General features: G+C 42.7%; 1 protein-coding gene across 8 annotated transcripts in view; it reads right to left on the reverse strand.

The window, feature by feature from the left end:
* Sptan1 (spectrin alpha, non-erythrocytic 1) overlaps positions 1–18,560 on the reverse strand; it is a 70,932-nt gene extending 52,372 nt beyond the window's left edge. For all 8 annotated transcript variants that reach the window (XM_076845348.2, XM_076845346.2, XM_076845347.2 and 5 more), the window contains exons 1-3: positions 18,453–18,560; positions 5,202–5,441; positions 3,444–3,569 (exon numbers count right to left, since the gene is read on the reverse strand). In XM_076845348.2, coding sequence (XP_076701463.1) covers positions 3,444–3,569; positions 5,202–5,438 — 363 coding nt within the window. In that variant the 5' untranslated portion in view covers positions 5,439–5,441; positions 18,453–18,560. The remainder of the gene's footprint in view (positions 1–3,443; positions 3,570–5,201; positions 5,442–18,452) is intronic.
* Between the last annotated feature and the right edge of the window lie 1,550 nt (positions 18,561–20,110).

Genomic DNA, 20,110 nt, shown 5'->3' on the forward strand with positions numbered 1-20,110 from the left:
AAATTACTGAAGGTTGTATTCTGAATTAATGAAGATATGGGGGAAAAAAAGAAAGAGGTCCTACAGACATCATAAATGAAAAGATTGCCAGACATGGTGACATACTCTGTAATCCCAGTGACTTGAGAGGCTGAGGCAAGAGAATCAAAAGTTGGAAGCCAGCCCAGGCAATTTAGCAAAACCCCCAACAACTTATAAAACCCCACCTCAAGATAAAAAGTAAGGGCAGGGGTTGTGGCTCAGTGATAGAGTGCTTGCCTAGCACATGTGAGACACTGGGTTCAATCCTCAGCACCACATAAAAATGAATAAATAAAATAAAGGTATTGTGTCTGCCTATAACTAAAAAAAAAAAAAAAGAATGTTTAAAAAAAAAAAAAAAAAAGATAAAAAGTACAATGGAACACACCTATCATCCCAGTGACTTGGGAGGCTAAGACAGAAGAATCACCAGTTTGAGACCAGCCTCAGCAACTCAGTGAGGCCTTCACTGACTTAATGAGACCCTGTCTCAAAATAAAAAAATAAAAAGGGCCGGAGATAAAGCTCAGTGGTAAAGCGCCCCTGGGTTAAATCCCCAGTACCAATAAATAAATAAATATATAGATAGGGGCTGGGAACATGGCTCAGTGGTAGAGCTCCCATGGGTTCCATCTCCAGTGGAAAAAAAAAGTGAAGATTATGAGGCACAACAGGAAATCTTAGGATAGAAGTAGGGAGGATGGGGTCCTGATAGTCATCAGTTATCAAAAGGATTCTTGGCAGAAAAGGGTTTGGAGATGTATAAAAAAATAGTTGTGGAACACCATATCTCAAGTCAGTCGTAATTCAAACTTCACCCAAACACATTTACTTCCCAGTATCTTTGGGTGCTCACAGTACAGGCCCAGCAGTGATTTAAGAAGTTGGGGAAATTGCTAATCATTCAAGCTTGGGGCTGCATTCCAGCATTCCAATCCAACCTCTGTGGCCCTTGATGCATACCCAAGATACTGGGAATTTCCATGTGACACTGATAGGCAGAGGTCAACCAAACAGAAAGGGTCAAACAGGAAAAGAACCAGAGTCTGGAGTCTGGAATCCATCCATCATTGAGATGCTACTCAATGCAAAGAAAAAAAAAAAAGTCCTGAAAGCCAGCGGACAGCATGGGCAGAGTCTCTCAGAAACAAGAATGGATATTTCCCCAGTAAGTAGACAACAGTGGGAAAAATGAATGCTCACACAATTCACTTCCACCTGTGGGTGAAAACTGTACCACCGCTGAGAAGGAAGTGAAAGGCAATTCACAGCAACCAACAGCAATCAGTATTCCACCTACTCGGATATGGGACCCGATGTGGGTGGCAGTGACTATGGGGCGCCACGCAGTCCGGTACGGTGTGAAAGTCTAAACCAGTGACAGACAGGTTATGCAGGACACAGACACAACCTCCATACCACCCACCTTCCTCAGCGCTAACTGCTGCCTGTCAAGCCAAGCTGCAGAGTTAGGACAAATAAGCTGCCAAGGCAGGATTGCCTTGGGAACTGTGAGCACCACGGCTCTCCCTGCTCAAGTTGAGAATGAGGCAGAGACTAGAGAAAACCTCCCCCATCAAGTCCACTGTCAGTCTCACAAATTTCATTTTCACATATTTAAGACTCAGGCAAGGCCTGTCCTGGTACTACAATTTCCCCATGCCTGGTTTGTCTGATCTCATAAATCCTGAAGGTTAGACAGTGTCCAGCCTCACAGGCTTCCTATTGTTTGAGAGCATGAGTGGGCAGGGAGGCAGGTGCACTTCAGAAAAACTGAGTGTGGGCAGGGCGGAGAAGAAAGTCCGGATCTGACTCAGGTGAATTTCTCAACAGAGGTATGAGCCATCAGTTGGAGCTTTTAGAGATGCAGATGGCAGAAACATTAAGGTAAGGACATAGCAATAATATTCTCTGAGTTTCAGTTTCTACTGTTCCATGATATGAAGGAAATGGCCACTTTGCAAATTTATTATGAAGATTAGAGATTAGCAAAGTGTCTGTACACTAATAGCTACTCAACAAATAGTATTTAACAGTACTTTTAATGTTGCTTTAACAAGGACAAACAGGGCACATGATACTAATGGACATGAATGATGTCAAATTTGGGTCCTGGTCCTCCCCCGCAGATTCATTTCTAAAGCTAAACACTTGGTCTATTTCTCCTATCACCCTTCTGTGACAGAGCAACCCTGTTTACTACAGAAAAACAACTTCATCAAGGAAATAATAAGCAGGCTAATTTTATTTACTTTAAGAATACATAAAAAAATACAGGCGAAAAGGGCAGATAAATACTTGTATTTCATTGCACAGATATATTACATAGCCCAAATGGGTTCAACATAATTTGATAGTTGGTCATATGACATTTGGAACCCACTTTTGTTTCCTATTTACAATAATTACTAGCAGTAAGTTAATAATTGTTAATCACAAGCTTAAAGCTAATTGCAAGTTTTCAATGAGACTGCAGAGCACAGTATACATGAGACAACAAGTCTTTATTGTTGAAAACCACTAGCATGGATCCTAAGGAAATGAAACCTCTGAAACTACATTGGGGAAGAATAGGAGATGAAACATTTCTAGCTGGGGATAAAGAAAATAGCTTTCTTCTAAATCTTCAGGATTACTTGACAGGTCAAGGCATGGGAAAGGCTGAGCCCTCAACACAACTATAGCTTTGGACACAAAGAACCAAACAAAACACATAACTAGATAGAAGGTATATCCTCTGATATAGGGAAGAGCACTCACTTAGAAGTTCAGACTCATCATAACAGGTTTGTGTCCCCTTAATACTCTGGCATTAGAAATGTGAAACAGATAAAAAGCAATTATTGTCCTGAGTCCAAAACAAACTAGACCAGAGTTTGAAGATATCTGCCTCAAAGTTCGTCATATCACATCAGAGACAACAGGTGCCACAAGTCACTCCATAAAGTTGGACCTTTACTGGCTTGCTGCCTAACCTTGATGAACCCCTTCAAGGGCAAGCCACCACAATTCAGAGAGCAAGCTTGGAAAAATAGAACTTTCCACAGAGTGGCTGTGATTGTTCCTATTTATTTTTGCATCCTAATTCCTAAATTTACCAACTTCACTAATACACTCTCCCATCCAATTACCATCTGTAAATGTTAGAGCTAAATGATACAATTTTCTTTAAAACATAATAACATTCTAGTTTGTTCTACCAAAAGAATCTTATTTCTAACTGAATATACAGCACTGGTTTATATCTGTGCTGAATCTTAATACAAAGGCAGGATTTGGGCAACTCCTTCAGGAGCCTACACAGATTCTCTAAAAGGCTGGAAAGGGCTATCACTTTAGGAACCCAAACTGACACTTAAGCATGAATGCAATTCCTCCTCGTCCCAGGCAAGGCCATCAGTACAGGCACCACTCATACTCACCCGGATGGTTTCAGAGGCAAAATGCCCTTCTGAGATCATCAGGTTTCCAGTTTCATCCAGCTTGACAATGGCTCCAGAGTTGGCCTGCACTTCAGCTTCAAAGGCTTGATGTTTCTGAAGCTTTCCCTGGTGGAGGATGTGAAGTGAAACAGGTGTCACCACACTGCACTCACCCTCCCTCCCTCCCTTTCTGACCCATTCCTCTAGTTAGAAAGGTACTCTAATACCTTACTCACTCTCTAAGGCTCACCTACTGAAATACTCCAACTGCATCTCCACTGCCCTTCTGAAGCTTACTCACAAGGTCCTCCAACTTTACAGACAGAAAGCTACAAAATATCCTAATTCTACTGTTTATCAGGAAATAAGTCTTTCTGTGGACATCCAATCCCTTCTAGAAATATAGAACCATATTGAAAGTCTTCTTAGCTTTAAGTGTTTACCCTTGAATAAAAGAGTCACACTCACAACATGACACCTTGTTTTGCTTGCTTTAGAAGCCATACTGATTCTGTCTACATTCCATTTCTCAGTACCTCTGATTCATCAAGATTTGAACTGGGAAGGGGACTGACTGCTTTCTCAACTAGTGCTCATCATTCTTTCTTTTTATACTACTTTGATATAGTAAAAGAACCCACAGGGCTGGGGTTGTGGCTCAGTGGTAGAATGCTCGCCTAGCAAGCATGAGGCACTGGGTTCGATCCTCAGCACCACATAAATATAAAATAAACATACTGTGCCCACCCAAAACTAAAAAATAAATATTAAAAAAAAAAAAAATTTTTGCTGGGGGGTGGGGGGATGGAGAAAGGTGGGGAAGTATGCCAGGAATTGAACTCAGGGGCACTTGACCACTGAGCCACACCCCCAGCCCTATTTTGTGTTTAGAGACAGGGTCTCACTGAGTTGCTTAGTGCCTTACTTTCGCTGAGGCCGGCTCTGAACTTGTGATTTTCCTGCCTCAGCCTCTCAAGCCACTGGAATTACAGGCATGCACTACTATGCCTGGCTCCAAAACAATTTTTAAAAGAAGTTTCTTGGGGCTGGGATTGTGGCTCAGTGGTACAGTGCTTGCCTAGCATACGTGAGGCGCTGGGTTCGATCCTCAGCACTACATAAAAATAAAATAAAGTATTGTGTTCACCTTAACTAAAATAAATAAATAAATATAAAGTTTCTTGCCAAAAATCAATGAGAAGACTGAAGTGGCAGAATGCTTGCCCAGCATACTTGAAGCCCTGGGTTCCATCCCTAGCGCGTGCACATACACACACACACACACACACACACACACACACACACACACAAATGAGAAGTTTCCCTTTAACAAATTTATTGAGGTAAATTTCAATATTACAAAATTCACACTTTGCTTTGGATAAGTACTAAAGAATCTTAAAGGACTCGTAACTATAAATCTTTGCCAGCAATAGCATTGTTAGCATGCCTTTCTCAAACACACACAGTCCTAAGAATTCAGACCTTTTCTGAAAAAAAGTTTTAGGGATACCAATGTGTTTTAAGGCAGTGTTTGAGAACCATTAGTTCTAAAGCATCCAGAAAAGAAAAATTAATATCTGCAAAACCCCACATTTACCCTTACTAAAATACAAGGGGCTTTTCAAGAATAGCAAGTCAGTCCTTCCTTATGTCTAATCTACATTCTTCTTGCTACCCAATAACTTTATCCAATTTTTGGAAAAGAACCTTTGGGCTCTTGAATTTTGGTAGGAATCTCAGGAAGATCAAACACACCTGCAAGTTGGTTGGATCTTTATAATTCTCATCAGAAGCAATCTGAAGTTTCTCCTGAATCCACTTCTCCAGCTCCTCAGCATCTCTTTGGAAAAATTGAAATCGATACGAATCTTCTAGCTTCTGACGTCGCAGGGTTGAGAGCTCCTTGAAGCGATGGTATCGGTCCAGGACCTGCTGTCGCCTCTCCTGGATGTCTTCAGCTGTTTCCAGCACCTTGACCCCGCTTGGATCCATTTTCTGAAAAGACAGATTTCCCGAGATAAGTACTACAAGATACCAAGACAGAGTTGTAGATCAGTGTCCAGGGGCTTGCCTGGCATGTTTGGGGTACTGGGTTTGATCCTTAGCACCACATAAAAATAAACCAAAAAGGGCTGGGGATGTGGCTCAAGCGGTAACCCATTTGCCTGGCATGCGTGGGGCGCTGGGTTCAATCCTTAGCACCACATAAAAATAAAATAAAGATGTTGTGTCCACCGAAAACTGAAAAATAAATATTAAAAAACTCTCTTCTTTCTCTCTCTCTTCCAAAAATAAATAAATAAATAAAAATAAGTAAACCAAAAAAAGGCATTCTGTCCATCTACAACTATAAAAATTTTTTTTAAATTTTATATATATATAAAAAAAAAAGATACCAAGACAGACTCAGGGGAACTAGCCTCTCTGAAGGAATGAATTATCAGAAACCCTTGGCAGAAAAATGACCTGAGAAGGTAGTCTCTTCTAAGAATGAGAAAGCAAGGCCCTTACTAAAACACCTACCTATCTGGGCTCCTCAGTCATTGCCCAGTCAATGAAACCAAAGGAAAAAGACAAGTGGAAGAAATGTTTTTCGTTTCGTGGTTGGTTTGTTTGTTTTTTTCCTACTACTGAGGATTGAACCCAGAGGTGTTCTGCCACTGAATTATATCTCCAGCCCTTAAAAAAAATTTTTGTTTTTTGTTTTAAGTTTGAGACAGGGTCTTGCTAAGTTGATCAAACTGGCCTCAAATTTGTAATCCTCCTGCCTCAGTCTCCCAAGTATGGGATTATAGGTGTGCACCACCACACCTAGCTAAGAACTATTTATATTGCCAATTCTATAAGAGCTTCAAGGATTCAAAGGAAACACCAATGATGATCCTCAGAGAATTATTGATAAGTCCATTCAAAAGTCCTTCATCTGGTCTCTAAAGTTTATGGTGTGGAGGTTAGAATAAAATTACTTATGCCCTCAGTTTTTCTATCTTTCTAGACCGAAGCCTGTTATTCAATGAAAGAAATGATTATAAAATAACCGAGTTCTCAAAATCAACAAAAAGGCAAAGTAGCTGAGTTCTCAGTTATTCTAAAATGTCAACCCTACATATCTTCTTCAGACTATCAGATAGCCCGGGCAATGGAAAAGCTTAGTTTCATTTGCCTGTGCACAAATAAAATCACAGTTTATAGGCTGGGGTTGTGGCTCAGTGGTTGAGTGTTTGCCTAGCACACGTGAGGCACTAGGTTTGATCTCTAGCAACATATTAAAACAACTACTACTAAATTAAAAAAAAAAAAAGGTATTGTATCCATCTACAAGTATGTATGTATATAAAATAAAATAAAATCAGTTTATGATTTTATGGGGAGGAGTACTGTGAAAGATGTATTCTACATATTGTTTTTAGAAAGACAGGAGACTGGGCTGGGGTTGTAGCTCAGTTGGTAGAGTGCTTACCTTGCATGCACAAGGCCCTGGGTTCAATCCCCAGTACCACCAAAAAAATAAAATTAAAAAAATTTTAAAACCAACAATAAAAAAGGGCTGGGGAGGGGCTGGGGATGTGGCTCAAGCAGTAGCTCGCTCACCTGACATGCGTGCGGCCCGGGTTCAATCCTCAGCACCACATACAAACAAAGATGTTGTGTACGCCGATAACTAAAAAATAAATATTAAAAAAAAAAAAAAAAAAAGGGCTGGGGTTGTGGCTCAGTGAGGCATTGGGTTCAAACCTCAGCACCACATAAAAATGAAATAAAGATATTGTGTCCACCTACAACTAAAAAATAAATTGGAAAAAAAAAAGGAGGCTGCACAGATCCAATATCCATTTCAAGTTACCTATAAATGTACTCTAACTGCACAGTGGTGCTTCCCTGTATAATTCCACCCACCCCAACTTTAAGCCCTCAGATTTGTCACTAAATTTTAATGTCAAAAAGAGAACCTGATGCTGGGTGAAGTGGTACATGCCTATAATCCTAGCAATGTGGGAGGCTGAGGTGGGAGGATTCCAAGTTCAAGCCTAGCCTCAGCAACTTAGCAAGGCCCTGTCTCAAAATAAAAAATAAAAAAGCTGAGGATGTGGCTCAGTGGTACAACACCCCTGGGTTCAGTCCCAGTACACTCCCCCCCCCAAAAAAAAGGGGGGGAGAGAAAGAGAATCTGACATATGTGATAAACACAAAATATTCTACTTGCTCCTTTCAAGAATAAGGCACTTTCAATTGAGGATCACAGAAGTAAACAGATATGACAGAAAGCTTCTAAATTTGTTAGCACAAGCCAGCTTTTTTGTCTACGCCTCAGTTCCCTAGAGTAGTTAACAATGGCAGGTGAATATGGCATGGTCCAGGCCCTCCCAACTCTTTAACTACAGTCTGTAGGTGGATTCTGGATTTGTTAAGAAGCAGAAGAGGTGTTACAGTCCCTTCTAGCTCTTGTTCTACAATGTACAAAAGGAGTAAACACTGTGTTACCAAGGAAACGTGGGGGGCGCTCTTCCTATTGTTCTATGGCTTGCTAATGGAAAGAACCAGCAGGCTGAGGATGGGGTGAAAGTCAGCAGGGTGCTGCTCACATGGCAGTGGGAGGTGACAGCATGGTGAGACTGGGGAAAGCCTGTGCACGTGATCAGCTCTGAGGGATGCCTTTCTCCTCACTGAAAAGTCCTTGAGGTTTTTTTTAGCGATATCATCCTACCTTCCAAATTATACTCTGCACAGCCACCAGTTACTTTTGTCCAATTATTGTTTTCCACAGTTTGAATTTTTTCTTTAACTATAAAAAGAAATGTTCTTTACCACATCACTCCCAAACCTTTATAGCTGGCTTCTGACTGAGAGAGAAGTCTCCTGACTAGCAAGACCTTTACCACCTGGTCCCAAATTTCTCTGGTTCCTTTTCACACAATCTTCCTACCCCTACCCCACTGGTGTGCAGAAATATTCATTCTTTTCCAAATTACAATTACTTGTAAAACTACAAGCCACATGCCCACAATTCCTTGGCCTAGAATGCCCCATCTCTTCTCTGCCTGGTTAACTCCTATTTTTATACTCAATGCCCAGGTGAAATAAGTAAGCTGCAGCCTTACAAAACTGCACACAGCACGCCTCCCTTCCCTCCTCGGATGCAACTGCTCTTGCATAGATTTGTAAAGCATCCATATTCACTTTACAGCGTATGATGAGTCTGAGTAACCTCATTTTTGAATCCCTGATTTCTGGTGTATACAGGTTGTTATGGCTTGGATCTGGAATGTTCCCCAATGCTCATGTGTTGAAGGCTTGCTCCCCAGTTCAGCCCTTGGCAGGTGACTAGAACATGGGCTCTAATCTCATCCATCAGTGGATTAATCCATTGATGAATTCATAATTTGATGGCATTATTTGAAGGTGGTAGAAATGTATGAAGGGGGTCTCCTTGGAAGAAGTGAATCACTGTGGGGCATGCCCTGGAAGGGCATATCTTCTCTCCCAGCCCCTTCCTGACATTCTGCTTCCCAGCTGCCGTGAGGTGGCAGTTATGCTCTGCCACACCCTTATGCTAGGATGTTCTTCACACAAGGTTCAGAAACAACAGAGTCAGGTGACCATGAACTGAAACCTCTGAAACCATGAGCCAAAAGAGATCCTTCTTCCTTTGTTTTTCTCGGGCATTTTATCACATTCATGATGAAAAGGTGACTAACACAGAGGTCATTAAGAAAGGCTTGATGGGAGGTTGGGGCTGTGGCTCAGTCATACAGCGCTCGCCTAGCACACATGAGGCCCTGGATTCAATACTCAGCACCACATAAAAATAAATCAATAAATAAAAGGTACTGTATCCAACTACTATTTGGAAAAAAAAGAAAAAAGAAAAAGAAAGAAAGGGAAAGAATGCATTATCAAGCACATACTGAGAGTGTAGCTGCCCTGAATTCACTCGCTGGGGCAGAGATGACACAATAATGAAGCTTCCACTCGCTATACTGTGAAGTTAGAATCCTGTCCAGGTAAATACTAGATCTGTGACAAGGGCAAACAAAGAATGTGCTGACTAAAGCTACACAACTAGATGTCACCCTAATGAATAAGTCTGAGTTACCAATCTTGGACTGACCACCTGGCATGTCCTCTAAGGAAGCACAGGGTGGAACCTCGGGGAAACAAAGCTCAGAAAGGCACACCTTTGTGTCCCCAGTAGACAACTGTGACTGGAAAAAAAATAGATTTTTTTCTTTTGTGATGCTGGGAATAGAACACAAAGCCTCTTACATGCTAGGTAAGCACTCTTCTACTGAGCCACCCCACCAACCATAAATATCTTTTTTGGGTGGGGAGGGGTTGGCTATTAGGGATTGAACCCAAGGCTGCTTTACCACTGAGCTATATCCTCAGACCTTTTTAATTTTGAGACCAGGTCTCCCCCTAAATTGCTGAGACTGACCTCAAATTTGCCATTCCCTTGCCTCAAGTGACTAGAATTACAGGTGTGAATATCTTCTATTCTTAAAACAGACTTTGAAAATCCATAAAACCAAAAACTAAGGTGACCTTGAGAAGCTAAATGCTGAGAGCAGAGTTTCACTAACAGCACTTAAATACTTATTATAGGCAGTCCTGGTTGACACTGCACCCAAGTGTATCAACGTAGTTTATTAGAGAAGGCTAGTTTTGGACAAGGACCACTACACAATTGCCAGCCATGCTTACCATGAGCTCAATATGACCACTCATTCACCTTCTAGCTGTATCTCACCTGGGCAGGGTTCATTTCCCAACTTGAAATGCTCCCTTTACCTGAAACACACTTTTCTCTCTACCATTTAGTAATATCATCCAAGTCTTCCAAAGTCTAAAGCAGATCCCTCAGCCTCTGTGAATCTTTCTGGGTCAGAAGTCTCCTTTCCCCCAGCTGCCTTACCACTCACCTTACAGTACTATCTCCTTCTGCAAACAATTATTTTTTTTCTTACAAATATACATTTTTAAGTTCTGTAAGGAGCTTGCAGCTCCTCAGGAACTATAGGAACTTATTCACAGGCAGATTATGTGCTTAGCAAACTTGGAAATAAACTACTGGAGCTTCAATTTTTTATTTTTTGTAGAGCTGGGGATTGAATCCAGGAGTGCTCTACACTGAGCTTCATCCTCAGCTCTATTTTAATTTTGAGACAGGGTCTCACTAAGTGGTCCAGGCTGGCCTCAAATTATAGGTCCAGGCTGGCCTCAAATTATAGGTCCTAGCTACCGTGCCTAGATGTTACTTTATAACTAGTCAGGAGACAAAGGTGATTGGTAAGCAAGTCGCAGAGCCCAGGGTGTTTCAGGATCCTTTCTTTGGTTCCTAAACAAGTATATACATGATTTTTTTTTTTTTTTTTTTTCTGGGGATTGCACCAAGGGTCACTTTGCCACTGAGTTACATCCCCAGTCCTTTTTAATTTGAGACAGGTTCTCACTAAGTTGCTTGGGGCCTTGCTAAGTTGCTGAGGCAGGCCTGAAACTCGTGATCCTCCTGTCTCAGCCTCCTGAGTCACTGGGATTACAGATATGAGCCACTACACCAGCAAGAACTGGTGATTTTTAACAGTACTGAAGCTGATGTTTAATTGTTTATTAATTTCTTTTACTCCCTCTTTTCCATCCTCACTTTGGAGGGGGGATAAAAAAGGGAAAGTGAGGTATTAATCATTAAAAGAAAAATCAAGTTCGGCATGGTGGTACACACTTGTAATCCCAGTAATTTGAGAGGCAGGAGAACTTCAAGTTCAAGGGCAGCCTTGGCAACTTAGTGAGACCCTATCTCAAAAAGGGCTGGGGATGTTGCTCAGTGGTAAGAGCATATTTGGGTTCAATCCTCAGTTCTTAAAAAAAAAAAAATTATATCTTTAAGATTCAGTCTTAAACTAGGTGCAGTGGTGCACACCTGTAATACCAGCGGCTTGGGAGGCTGAAGCAGGAGGATTGTGAGTTCAAAGCCTGCCTCAGCAATGGTGAGGCACTAAGAAACTCAGTGAGACCCTTTCTCTAAATAAAATACAAAATAGGGCTGGGGATGTGGCTCAGTGGGCAAGTGCTCCTGAATTCAATCCCTGTTCCTGCCCCCCCCCCACCAAAAAAAGATTCAGTCGTAAGTTAGTAAACAATAAAGGTTAGAATCATTTACATACTTTCATTGTTCTTATCCCTGGGAAACAAGAGAGAAAAATATCAGAAAATTATTAATTTAATTTGCTTGTTTATAAGACTTTCTTGTAAAAACTGGTGTGGTAGCACATGCCTGCAATCTCAGCAACTCAGGAAGCTGAGGCCAGAGGATTGCAAATACAAGGCAGCCTCAGCAACTTAGCAAGGCCCTAAGCAACTCAGTGAGACTCTGTCTCTAAGTAAAATAGACTGGGGATGTGGCTCAGTAGTTAAGTGCCTCTGGTTTCAATCTCCAGTACCAAAAATAAATAAATATAAAAATAAAAAGGGCTGGGGTGTAGCTCAGTGGTAGAGCACCCTGAGTTCAATCCCCAGTAAAACAAACAAACAAACAAACAAAACCTTATAAAGACATTTTCTGGGTAGGTATAGTTATACATAGTTACTCATGGAATGATAAGCACACTGCATATGAGTTCCCAAAAAACATCTAAATTTTCAGGATTAAACTGTGGCATTTTCCTTTCTTCTATCACAGGATACACTGAATTTTTTAACTCCTTTAGCTGCTATGGAAATCTCTTAAGAAATAACATTTGAGAGAAGCTCTTGGAGTGGGGGTGGGGGGTGGGGGGTGTGGGGGTCTCCAGCATAATACTGTAAAGGTTCCACCTTAGCACATCTCCCTGCTGGGGCCCAATCCAGGGAGTAGGTCCACAAGGCCCTGCTGAAATTAACCAACCTAAAAGGCCCTCTTTGTCACCCCAGTGAAGTAGAACAAGTCAATTCTATACCAAGTGCTTTGGTCAGGCTATAATGGACTTTTCTTTCCTGCAGTAGATCAGCCGATGTCAGCAGGTGGGAGCTCTGCCAAGCCACAACCCGCTGTCTCTGGGGAGCTGGACATCAGAAAGTCACCAATGTGTTCCCACTGCAATAGGCATTCAGATTTTTCATTTGGGTGATTATAGGAGACAACAAAAAAGACAATGGGCAAATAAGAGTTTCCCCCGACTTAACCCAATAGGGAGCTCTCTAGTTTATCTACCAGAGTCCCAGTTCTATCTGTGCACCTGCCTGTAATCCCAGCAACTGGGGAGGCTGAGGCAAGAGAATTACAAATTGGAGGCCAGCTGTGGCAACTTAGCAAGACCCTGTCTCAAAAAATAAAAGGAACTGGGGATGTAGCTTGGTAATGGAATTCTTTTGGGTTCAATACTGAAAAAAAAACAAAACAACCAGTTTATTTGGGCTTCTAAAAGAGTAATTTCCAAAGACCACATTGAATACAGAAAATTTTTCATAAATATCACCAAGAATCACTGCCACCCAAAGGTGCTACAATCTCTCTCGCCCACAAAAACTCTCAGAGTGTTACTGGAATTTCTTGGACTCTGCCTGTGTGCGTCACATTGCTTCCATGACTAAGGCTGCATACTGCAAGAACCCTGCCCCTGCCCTGGCAATATGCAGCAATCTGATAAGGCAGACTCACAGAGAATGTTCTGGGTGGTCCCCAGCTTTATGGGATTAACGCCTTGAAAATACTAGAAAGGAAGAATCTGGGAAATGCATCCTCAAAAAAACAATCTTCAAACTTACCAGCCTATCTGTCTATTCCACTAACTGCCTAAAAACCACAGCTGAGGGACTTCCTAAGAGTGCATTTAAGTGCTTATCTCAAAGCCAATCATCAACTCTGATTTTGCCAATCAAATCCATGTTCATAGAGAATGAAGGAGGGAAAACAAAGTGCTAACATGTTTTCTATGTTTAAAGACAGTGTCCCGTTTAAGGTAATTGGTGGAAAAGTTTATATGTTTGCAAATATTGTTAGAGAATATTGAGGATTGCAGGCTATTTAGAAATGCTGCAATGCAGCAGTCAAAATCTTAGCTGCCTCATTCAGCAAGCAAAATGACTTGATCTCAAGTGGATAAAACAGGAATTACAACTATGTCCTCTTTTGTAATAAATGAAAAGGACTTGTCAGCATTCTTACAATACTGCCAGATCTCTGGGACGAAACAGAGGGTTCTAAATGTGTAAGTTTAGCTAGAAATTTCTAATTAAATTCAAAGATATAATGTGCCTACAAAATGACTCTTCATGTCCAACACAAACTTATTCACATTATGAACTAGAAATGGATTCCTACAAAACAGACTGAAACATGAATACCTTTGTCTTCCTGATGAATGCCAATAGACAACTGTTTGAGGCAGCTCTTGGTTCTTAGGGAATTCTAGAGCACATTCCCCTAACCTATGGGAGTTATGTGCCACTGTAGGAGCTTGTTCTTTGCGAAGCAGGAGAGGCAGTGGGTGGGATTCACACTGGGTTAAGCAAAACAAGGGACTGGAGATGCAAACATTTTCAAACCAAAGGTCAAATGCTTTGAATTCTGCAAACTTAGCACCTTAAGTGAGTGGCTTAGGACGCCCTCACATGGATCTCAGATAAGGAGAATTTGGCAATCACAGTTTCTCTCATTATATATAATGAAGATGAAAAGAGACTCTATTAGGAACAAAGCATTAGCTGGAAGTACTGGATTTTAAGAGACATTTGGAACACAACAAAATAAAGGCTGATTTTCAGACAGGACATGAGCTGTATTATAATACTGTTTTGCAAGGAAGAGGTTTTTAGGGACTAACTGGATAAATAGATCATCTGGCTCTATGAAAAAACTTATAAACATCACCCCAAGGCAAAAGGTCACGGAAACCATTCATCAGTTAAGTTTTTGTTGCTTAGTCAGAGCTCAAATGTGCAGAACTGACAATACCTTTTCCCCATGGCTTACAAAGCCAGCCTATTACTAAATTGTAGATTTGCAAAGCAAGAGAACTACATACCGGGATGTGGAAGGGCTCGCCCGAGAACAAACCACCAAAAAATCAGTTAGCATCCATAAAACTAAATACCAGTTGATTCTTGGATTAAACAAATTAACTCAAAACCAGCTTAGCTGCAGATTTTAGTGGCAGATCTGATGGTAAGCAGAGAAATAAAAAAATACATAAAATAAGACTTTTAACACCATGAATAAAAGCAAGTATTTTTGCTTAAAACCACATTCCAATCACGATCATGGATCTGCATGTCAGCCTTCACATCAATTAATTCAAGTTGTTAGCGCAATTCTGCAGAGGTGAGCAGGGACTTAGCTTTAAGAAAGCAAAAGATTCATACTGCATTGCATCAAAATCCAGAAATGCAGAGCAATGATGAGAAAACTTACTTCAGAATGCTTCCCAAATACTATCTTGCTGCTACTTACCTTTTAACCTGTAAAATTCAGATGAAAGGTATTTAAGTGCATCATATTTTTACTAAGATTCAAAGTTGAAAAAGGTGATTATGTGGCCTATTTTATAAATCTCATTTAAGTCGATGGTCTGATTTATAAAAAAGTCTGCCTTGGATTTATCACCTATAATCACTAGAAATTTCCGAAGTTTTATTTCTCATTTTAAGATATCAAGATAATAATTTCAAGTTTCCACCCCTTTTGAAAAAATCCAATTTTACCAAACACCTCAAAACTATACAAATAAAACAAATATATAGAAAGCTTTTTTTAGAAATGCAAAATGCAAGCTCCATTTCATTATAGGGATTGTGGCAGAAGAAAGAAGTCAATGGAAAAGGAAACAAACCCAAGTTAATATCTGTCAAATTTGAAAGATATGACTTATACTACATGTTCTCAGATCATAATTTCCCCAAATATCTAGAATAATCTCTTTAGTTCCTTGGTTCTTAAGAACCAAGCAGCCATCAATTAAAAAAAAAAAAAAAATCAGCAAACACTACATGCATGCAAACACCAGGATGGCAATAAGAAATAGATTCATGCCATAAAGAGAAAGAGAGGAAGGTGAAAAAGATGGGAGGCTTTGGAAATTTATGTATATTAAGACTTCTGATCATGTAACACCAAAAACCCAAACCAACCCTAACCAATCTGTTTAACAGAAAGGTCATGCAGGCAGGGTTTTTTCTCCTCTCTTTGGATCATTCAACCTTTCTGACACAGATGTGTCTTCACTGCAAGCCAGGCAAAACCAAAAAGGCAACACATTTTCTGCATGCTGGTCAAATACCTGGACTCTGCGTTTACGAAACGATGACAACATGATGGAGGAATGTGGAGTCTAAAGTGGAGGGGGAAGAGCAAGATAACAAGCTTCTAAGGCCAAACAGACTAGACTCATTTCAAAACGAAGAAAACAGAAATGTTAAAACATATGTATACAAGTGAAAAGTCAAATTTCAGATATTTTCCCAGCATGTTCTCTTTGATGTTCCATACAGCATCTAAATTTCACTAGGGATTTAAAAAGTGGAAAGAGAACCAAGGTTCCTAGGTCTTGGCTGTTACTATCATCTAGATGTGCTGTCTTGGCCAAATCATATCCTCTTTGGGGCCTCAGTTTCCCCAATTGTCAAAATAATAATACTGGATATTCTTTTTTTTTTTTCAGTACTTGGGATCATACCCAAGGACTCACAAATACCAGGTAAGCGCTCTACCACTGAGCTACAACCCCAGTCTGGTCTGAACATACTTTTAAAACTAAACATGCCATCCCCCATCCACGTTCTGATAAACTGAGAATTCCTGTACTAGATGATTTCTAATTCCCCTTCCATTCACAATAAAAGAGTAATATTTCATTAAATTATCAGAACAAGATAGAACTCAAGCTACAAAGATCTACTGGGCCTAGCTTACAGATTCACATCCTTTACAAATACTATTTCCTGTTTAAAACTGGTTCAAAAGGAATATGTAAAAGAACTGGACAGGAGGTGATGGTTCCCTGAACAGCAGCTCCAGTGAACTGGCCTTAAGTGATCAGCTATGCAGACCTCCTCTGCATTCCTGGGATCAGCATTTGCCACCAGAGTGTTGCATTCTTCTACAGTAAGGCTGCAGCTGATGTCCTGAAGCAGATGTGGGTGCATAACTAGTGGAGTTCTCACATAGCCCAAGGAGGATTGATTACAAAGGCAGGCTGCCCGCCGACCCTCTGTCCTCAGTGCAAGTTCAGCAATGATAGGAGGTGGAGGACTATTTCTGTGGTCCACTTCTCAGGATCTGCAGTGGCCCCACCCTTTGGCATGAAGTCAGGGAAGGAAAAGAAGAGAAAATTCTACTCAGGGGACCAAGAGATATACTTAAGACAACTCTCCCCATCTAAACCTGTTCATTAGATTGCTTGACAGGCTTATATCTGGGGCCTGCGACATATCAGATTTCTCCAATTAGATTACCACAAAACACACTGCCAAGACCAAAATCATATCAGAGAATAAGTTACCAAGCTGATGGTTTACTATAAGAACTGCTTTCATGCTCTGCAGTACAGGGCAAATTCTCCTTTCCATTCTCTCCATTTAGGTCCCTGGGCAACAGTTAACACACTTTGAGGGGTCCTTTGAGTAATTATTGGCCCAGTTACTAAAAAAAGCTTATTGTTAATTTCCTGCAGAGGCCTTTTACTGTAGCACACACTGCCACCACCACCACCCTCCCAGCACATTTTTAAAACTTTGACTTCAACTTGACCTTTCAAAATCTAAGACATTAGCTGCAATGAAAAGGAAAAATAAATGACTAGTTTCAGGAATGCGAACTGTGGCTTAATGGCTTCATACAGCTGACTGTTCCTGCTGCTGTTCCTAAGATTTTGTTTCTTGCCTGCAAGACACCCCCACCCTTCCATCTTTGATACATTCTGTTTTACTTAAATCCAATTGCTATGACGACGCAATTTCTCATTATGAAAATACTTCATATGGTCTCTCTTCCTATTCTTCCTCGACAGCCATGATGAACACTGAACAAAGGACCTAAATATTTTAGGATCTATTATATAAACGAGACCTGACAAGGTGGTGGAGCTGTTCAAGAATCATCCTAATCCAGCTTTCTGAGTTATTCATGCCTTTCATTTAAAATATACTGAAGTCTTAACTTTAAGAAGCCCCTTATTTATAATATTTTATTCCAATACCTAAGAGAGATTTTTAAAAGCCCTTTTCTTTGGGAAGCTTCTAATCAAATTAGCTGGGCTGCTTCCAAACAAAAAGAATGTTCTATCATTCCACATTGGTATGGTTGTAGAATTTTTTGAAAATATACTCAAATAATACCCTGCCCTCGACATGAAAGACCCAGTCCCCCCCCCCCACAAGCTATTAAGTTATCTGACTTGGGTCTCATGCCAAGCAAGCGCAGCTTCTACCTACTATTTACAAGAAGATCACAATTGGGGATGAAAGAAACGCTTATTACAAGGAAAGAAAAGGAGCCGGCCCATCTCCGACCTTCTCGGGCTAGAGAGAGGGCGACAGTCTCGCTGCAGGAAGGGACCAAAGTCCAGGAGCCCCTGGCTCTGTGCGCAGGGCTCTTCCTCCTTCAGGGGCGGCCGGCACTGCCTGCGTTGACTTGGGAAAGTGGGCTGCACCGGTCGCTCCCAACCAGGCAGGGGACCGGGGATGGCGAGGGTGCGCGGGACAGGGAAGAGGAGAAGGCGGAGAGCAGACGGAGCCACCACCCACCTGCCGCGGCCGGCTGCAGGGAGGAGCCCCGCGGCCTCGCGCCCCCTCCCCCCGTCAATGACAAGCCGGCGCCACGGCCCGGCCCGCAGCTCCTCCGCAGCCCTCCCGCCACAAGGGCGGTGGCGGCGGCTCGCCTGGCGGCAGGGACGCCGAAGGGGCGGCGAGGCCTGCCCGGCTCACCTGTCCGCGCGCCGGCACCTCCCCGCCCCGCCCGGGGGCTGCGGGCCCAGCCCTGGGGTCGGCTAACCAGGACCCCGCTCCCGCCCCGAGCTGGCCCGCGGCCCCTCTCACCGGCTCCTGTGAGGGCCGTGGGTGCCCGAGCTGAGGGGTGCTGAGGGACCGACGCGCTTCCGCGGCCTCCGCTCCTCGCCGTTCGCTCCGCAGCGGGTATTGGCGGCGACGCGCGCGCCCCGCCTCTTTTATAAGCAGTCACGCGCGTTCCCGCGTCGAGCGGGCGCGAGTGTGGGGGAAGCGGCCTAGCACAGAAGAAGGGCAGGGGAACGCGCCGGAGGAGCGAAGAGGGCGGAGCTCCAGCGGGCTACTTGCCCGACCGCTCCGCGGAAAGGGCCGAGCACGAGCGGAAGGGGCCGAAGCGGCCGTCGCTGAGAGGGCGGCGGGAGGATGGGGAAATAGGGCGCGCGCAAGGGGTGGGGGTGATGGTGCAGTAGAATCACTGCCTCCGCCCTGGCGGCGCAACCGCCCTCCCTGCAGCTTGGATCCTCCAATCCTGCCCCTCCCTGCCCGCCCTGCAGAAAATCTGCACCGCACCCCTTCGCCCCTGGGAGCCCTTCCAGGACTGCGGCGAAGGGCGGGGCAGAGGCCATAGCTGCAGTCTGGATAGGGATGCTGCGCGCCCCGGCTGGAAAAACACCCTGTCCCTATGGGGGTGAGATCACCCGAATGCTCCTCTTCCTGCCCATTTTCCCAAGAGGAGGCTGGCGCTGGGGACCCAAGTCAGCCTGCTTTGTGGGAGCTGGAGTCAAGATGATTTGGGACTCTGGGTTTGAGGAGAATGTAAGAAAAAAGGTCAAATCTGGATCGGAAAAGAAAAAAAAATAAATAGACTAATTTGGGCCATAGTCTGTCCTTAAAGGATTTGGATAATTAATAATTTATTTAAAAAGCTTTTGCTTTCTCGCCTGTCACCAGTGGCATAGTGTGCATCAGTGGTGTTTCATAAACAGGACATTAAGGTTCCTTTTCACACAATTGAACTATCCTTGTGTATCAGGCACTAAGCTAAACATTTCATGTGTTACCTTTTAATTTTTAAAAACTTTGCAATAATTTAACGAGGTAGATATTATTTCCCCATTGTACAAATGCACACCCTGACGTTGCTCCATGTCAGGCAGCTAGTGAGCAGAAAAGCTAGAGGTTGAACATATGTCGTTGGAACTACTGCCTTCAGGTACAAAAGGGAGACATTGTGATGCAGGTGAATGCTGGGGTTGTGAGAAGAGAAAAATAAGATTCCTGCAATTTCTGTTCTTTATCATACTAGCAGTTTAAAGGCCTGGCTCTAAACTCTGTAGTCAGAAGCCCTCCTTTAGAAAACCTTTTCCCTACCCCCATTTCAGGGACAGCTGGGCAGGCCACAGTCATTGGGAATAACGACCAGCTCATTCCTGTGCAGTCAGGCAGACAGGGAACTCTGTAGCTCAGGAGGGCCTCAGCCTCCTGGTTACCAAATGACCCTCCTCTTTAAATAAATATAAAGGCACTGAGCTTTGCACCAGAATCTGGGACCAGGCCCAGCCCTCTGCTTCCTGGTCTTCTGCAGTTTGGCTGCTTTTCTTGGGCCTGGGATCTGCAACCTGGTTTCTAAAATGCCTTGGCTGTGGCCATGATAAAAAAAAAATAGGAAAAATTGCCCTATTCCCACTCCACTGGAGTGCAGAGAAAGGAAAAGGAGTGGCCACACCCCAGAAGCAGCTCTATAGAATCTG

The sequence above is a fragment of the Callospermophilus lateralis genome, chromosome 2, assembly GCF_048772815.1.
Source record: "Callospermophilus lateralis isolate mCalLat2 chromosome 2, mCalLat2.hap1, whole genome shotgun sequence".
NCBI lineage: Eukaryota > Metazoa > Chordata > Mammalia > Rodentia > Sciuridae > Callospermophilus > Callospermophilus lateralis.